Source organism: Nematolebias whitei, chromosome 5 (assembly GCF_014905685.2).
Source record: "Nematolebias whitei isolate Nwh7 chromosome 5, NemWhi1, whole genome shotgun sequence".
NCBI lineage: Eukaryota > Metazoa > Chordata > Actinopteri > Cyprinodontiformes > Rivulidae > Nematolebias > Nematolebias whitei.
Window position 1 is genome coordinate 28,392,257 of NC_056502.1, and position 5,713 is coordinate 28,397,969.

Genomic DNA, 5,713 nt, shown 5'->3' on the forward strand with positions numbered 1-5,713 from the left:
TGGATGGATGGATGGTGGATGGATGATGGATGATGGTGGATGAATGGATGACGGGTGGATGGATGGGTGGGTGGATAAATGGGTGGAGGGACAGATAGGTGGATGGATGGGTGGATGGATAAATGGATGGATGGATGATGGAAGGATGGATGGATGGATGGATGGATAAATGGATGGATGGATGATGGAAGGATGGATGGATGGATGGATGGATGGATGGATGGATGGATGGTGGATGGTGGATGGATGGATGGATGGATGGGTGGATGATGGATGGGTGGATAATGGATGGATGGATGGATGGATGGATGGATGGATGGATGATGGATGATGGTGGATGAATGGATGACGGGTGGATGGATGGGTGGGTGGATAAATGGGTGGATGGACAGATAGGTGGATGGATGGGTGGATGGATAAATGGATGGATGGATGATGGAAGGATGGATGGATGGATGGATGGATGGATGGATGGATGGATGGTGGATGGTGGATGGATGGATGGATGGATGGGTGGATGATGGATGGGTGGATAATGGATGGATGGTGGATGGATGGATAGATGAATGAGGGATGATGGATGCGTGGATGGACAGATAGGTGGATGATGGATGGATACGTGTGGACCTCACTGACCTGGAGGGTCCATTCACTGATGGTGGGAGCATCGATGAGAAGCTCCGTCAGGTTGAGGTTGTTTCCAAACGGGATGCACCGCTGCTTCATCTCTTGCTGCCAGTTGCTCAGCAGAAGATTACGGAACTCCTGATTGAAGGGGCCAGAATATGAGAGGAACGCTGTGGCCAACAGGACTTCTCCTAAAAATAGAACCAAGGTATTAGTTGTGCAAATCTTCAGAATTTTTTGAAAGTCAGTTGTTCAGGACTGCCAATGACTGGATTTCAAATAATGTGTGTGATAAAGGAAGTTGTGCCTCCTGCTGTGAAACTCACCGACGAGGCGTTTGGTTTGAGCAGCGAATTCTTTGCTCTGCTTCGTCCATCTCTCCTTCTCACCAGCAAGTCCACTAATGAGACTGGACGCTGTCTGCATCTTGTGTCTACAGCGCTCGGCGTCCTCCAGTAGCATCTGAACATGGATGGACCAAGAAGACATTAGTTTGTTAATGTGTTCATTCACTGTGGTCTGTCCATCCTACTGTTTTATTCTTCCAGCTCGTATTTATCTCTTTATTCTTGGTACAGCAGCGTGTATTCATAAAAACCTAAATTAACTATATATGGACAGGGAGTGCCTGCAAATGCAATCAGTTCATTTGAAGGTTAGGATGATCTCTTATTTCAACGAAAACAGCTGAACTGTATGTTTAAACACAGTGAGAGATATCTGTGAGCAATGCATTGTGGGTGAGAAAAGCTTGATACACATGCTGTTTTGTTTACATTTGATGTTCACGACAGAGCAGAGTTCTGAGAATAAAGAGCAAACACTGAACACGCTCTCAGAATCCTGCAGCCTCACAAAGTGCTTATGTTTGTTACACACAATAAAACATGGCTCTTAAGTCATGCGGAGTCAGTCTCAGTTCTTTTAGTTTATCACAAATATTTAAAGCAGCATTTCAGTCTTAACAATTCTTTTAATGGGCTTAGTTTTTTTTACAATGGACTTTAGTGATTATTCTGAAATGTTAAATAAATACTAAAAGGCTAACAAAAAAATTGTCAGCAATAATGTTCGAAAAAGCAGCCCCACGTTAAAACATCTGTTCTTTGTGACATCCTGAACCACAAGCAGCATGCTGCTGGTGAATCTTTGTCAACCAGGACATTGTAATCTTAATCAAGTAATGTGTCGATACGTCGATACGTGGATACGTGGATACGTCGATACATTGATACGTCGATACGTGATGCGTCGATACATCAGTACGTCGATACGTGATATATCAATGTCCCCCATCGCTGAAAGATTTGAATAGTGAAAGTTTGTAGTTTTAAGGCGAGTGTTTTTGAATTGGGATTGAACAGAGAATGCAAGTAAACCTTAATGTTTTTGAAGCAAGAGTCAAGCTTTTTTTTTTTTTTTCTATTTGTCTGAGGCAGCACAGCGTGATGGATTCTGCCGAGTGGAGGATTTTTTTTTTATCCACCACCATGTGCAAGGGGGTGGACAATGGTGGCCTTGGCCACCATAGATAATACTCAGCCACCCCAAGGGTAGCTAGGCTTGCCGGTTTGTAAATGTATATGGAGGTAGCCATATTGGATTGTGATGTGGCAACACAACTTTGAAAATGAATCTTTTTTTGGTCTAAGTGTAGCTACACACATACTTGGATGTTGTTACCTCACATATTTTTGATATTATCCAGCTCACAAGATAGACAAACCTTTATGGCAGTAACCATCTTGGATTTTGACATGGCAACCCAATTTTCTTACTTGATTTTCAAATTCTCATGCTCAAAACATGCTCAGACAGACGGAGGGCATTTTCAATTCCTCCTCTTTGCTCAGTGATGGGGGACAAAAACCTGAATATGATGGACTGCCATCCATCATCTTTACCCCGTTCTTCCCTTTCTGGTCATGGGGTTTGCTGGTGCCCATATCCAGCAGTCACTGTGAGAGAGGCAGGGGACATCCTGGGCAGGTCGCAAGTCCATCACAGAGACAAATGAGACAAACAACCATTCACTCTCTCACTCACACCTAGGGACAACTTAGAGTTACCAATCAGACTAAAATGCATGTTTTTTGTCTGTGGAAGGAAACCGGAGCACCCGGAGAAAACCCATGCATACAAGGAGAGAACATGCAGACTCCACCCAGAAAGGCCCCCAGCTGAGACAAATCTCAGAGGGTCGCCAGATTTTGATCTGGCAACCTTCTCACTCAGAGGCAACAGCTCTACCAACTGTGCCACCATGCCGCCCTTTTATTGGACTTATTCTTTAAAACATTCTGTTTCTCTCCTAAGAAGCTTTTTCTGTTCAGTCTGATTGTCGCAGACAACTATCATTTAGTTTACATCTTCAGAAACCAGCTGTAAGGGCTGAGGTTGTTTAGATGATTTAATTTGTTGAACACATATAGTGTGGGAGGCAGCATGGTGGCACAACTGGTAGAGCTGCAGCCTCTTAGCGAGCAGGTCCTTGGTTCAAACCCCGGTCCAGGGTCCTTTCTGGGTGGAGTTTGCATGTTCTCTCTGTGCATGCATGGGTTTTCTCCGGGTGCTCCGGTTTCCTCCCACAGACCAAAAACATGCATGTTAGGCTGATTGGTAACTCTAAATTTTCCCTAGGTGTGAGTGAGAGAGTGAATGGTTGTTTGTCTCGTTTGTCTCTATGTGGATCTGTGATGGACTGGAGACCCGTCCAGGGTGTACCCCGCCCCTCGCACAGTGATTGCTGGACATGGGCACCAGCGACCCCCGTGACCCAAAATGGAATAAGCGGGTAAAGATAATGGATGGATGGATATAGTGTAGGTCCAAATTTAATCTGAAACATGAACTAGAAATAAATGTTTGAATCCAGGATTTAAGCTAAATTTCATGTTTTATAAACTTACAAACTAATAATTAGCTCTATATTTTCCTTTAATATAATATAATATATTAAATAAATAAAACAGATTAAAACATAATTTTTCATTGCAGACAAATAGAATATCTAAAATATGTAAAACAGCTTACAAATAAGTCACAAGCTTGAATAAAACCTTTTATGTTGTGAATTTTTATAGTAAAATTTTATGTCCTTAAAGGTGAAGATGCATCTTAAAGAAGTAATACCACATTGCTTTGCCCTAAAATCTAACTGCTGCTTCAAATTCGTCCACAAAATCGATTTTCTAGCTGTGTTTTGAGAAAATTAATTAACCTGTTTCTCCATCATGGCCTTCTCGTATTCTGCCTGCACCACATCCAGCTCTGCCTGCTTCGCATCCAGTTCAGACTGAGCTTTTTGAAGGTCCACGTTGGCGACGGTCAGACGACTTTCCTGCACTGCAAGGTTAGCCTGATAAACAAAAAAAAACATAATAAGGCTCTTACAATGTTCCATGTAGCACTTCAATTCCTGCTGACTTTATGGCAAATTAAAGAAAAACAGAGGAAGTGAAGGTGCAAAAAGTTTACTGAAACTAAAAATATATATTTTTATTTGTAAAAAAATTCACTTTAAAGCAAGCTGGGCTAATTGAAAGCCTAAATATTTTGTAACATGCTTTAGATGATATTCATATAGAAGTATTTTAAGATATAATGTAGTTTCAAATTGTCCCCGAAACTGAAATTTGGATTCACAGGTTATAAAGTCAAGCTGGACATAAGAGGATAGACATTTTGGAAGAAATACAGGAGTAGGAAAATTAAAGTAAACAGAGAAGATTCAACAGAAAGAACAAAGTCTAAAGGGAAAGCTGATCAGAAAGGTTTTGAGGTGAGTGTGTGGGCTCTGGAATCTGTTTGGGTGGCTTGAACAGGCCTAAGTTTGCCTCTTCCATTTATTATTAATTGACGTCTGAGAAGAGCATCCATGCTTGTCGTTCTGCCTGTCTGTCGTCTGAAAGTCTGCCTGGGTGGCCTAACAGGAAGCCTGGAGCTGCAAACCAGAAAATCAATTTGGTAGACTGTGTTCCACACTTAAGTTAAAGGTCAGGGTGAGAGGTTCTTATGGAGGTTGTAAACAAAGTGATGAAAACAGAACGTGTGTGCCGGTATGTGCTAGATGGAAAATGATAAAACCAGACAGAAAGGGAAGACAACCACGCCTGCTACAAAGGGGATAATGGAAACATGGAGAGAAAAGTGAAAGGAGGGGCAGAGGAGATGGTGAAAATATGACCACGAAGAAGGTAAAAAAGAACGTGTACCACATACAGAACATTATATGTCCATCAACAAACTGTTTTACAGCAAGCTATAGCAATGACCCAGTCAAGTAGAGACCTTGTATAAACTTTAACCTTGATTGGTGACCTTGAACTTGGATTCAATGGTGGCCTTGGCCTTCATAGATTAATTTTCAGCCACTGCAATTGTTTGAGGAAACTATACTTTGAAGAAATTTGAAAACTAGAAAGCATAGTTTTGTTGAATGATAGTGGTGATCGGTTTACACACATACAAACATACATATATACACATGTATGTATGTATGTACAGTCCCTTGCGAAAGTATTTGGCCCCTTGAACTTTTCAACCTTTTGCCACATTTCAGGCTTCAACCATAAAGATATAAAATTGTAATTTTTTTAGAAGAATCAACAACAAGTGGGACACAATCGTGATGTGGAATGAAATTTATTGGATGTGTCAAACTTTTTTTAACAAATAAAAAACTGAAAAGTGGGGCGTGCAATATTATTCGGCCCCTTTACTTTCAGTGCAGCAAACTCACTCCAGAAGTTCAGTGAGGATCTATGAATGATCCAATGTTGTCCCAAATGACTGATGATGATAAATAGAATCCATCTGTGTGTAACCAAGTCTCCGTATAAATGCACCTGCTCTGTGATAGTTTCAGGGTTCTGTTCAAAGCGCAGAGAGCATCATGAAGACCAAGGAACACACCAGGCAGGTCCGATATACTGTGGAGAAGTTTAAAGCCAGATTTGAATACAAAAAGATTTCACAAGCTTTAAACATCCCAAGGAGCACTGTGCAAGCAATCATATTGAAATGGAAGGAGTATCAGACCACTGCAAATCTACCAAGACCCGGCCGTCCCTCTAAACTTTCATCT

General features: G+C 41.5%; 1 protein-coding gene across 1 annotated transcript in view; it reads right to left on the minus strand.

Moving 5' to 3' along the window:
• dnah5 (dynein, axonemal, heavy chain 5) overlaps positions 1-5,713 on the minus strand; it is a 191,066-nt gene that overhangs the window by 60,685 nt on the left and 124,668 nt on the right. Inside the window, exons 61-63 of the mRNA XM_037677265.1 lie at positions 3,848-3,985; positions 954-1,089; positions 637-818 (exon numbers count right to left, since the gene is read on the minus strand). Coding sequence (XP_037533193.1) covers positions 637-818; positions 954-1,089; positions 3,848-3,985 — 456 coding nt within the window. The remainder of the gene's footprint in view (positions 1-636; positions 819-953; positions 1,090-3,847; positions 3,986-5,713) is intronic.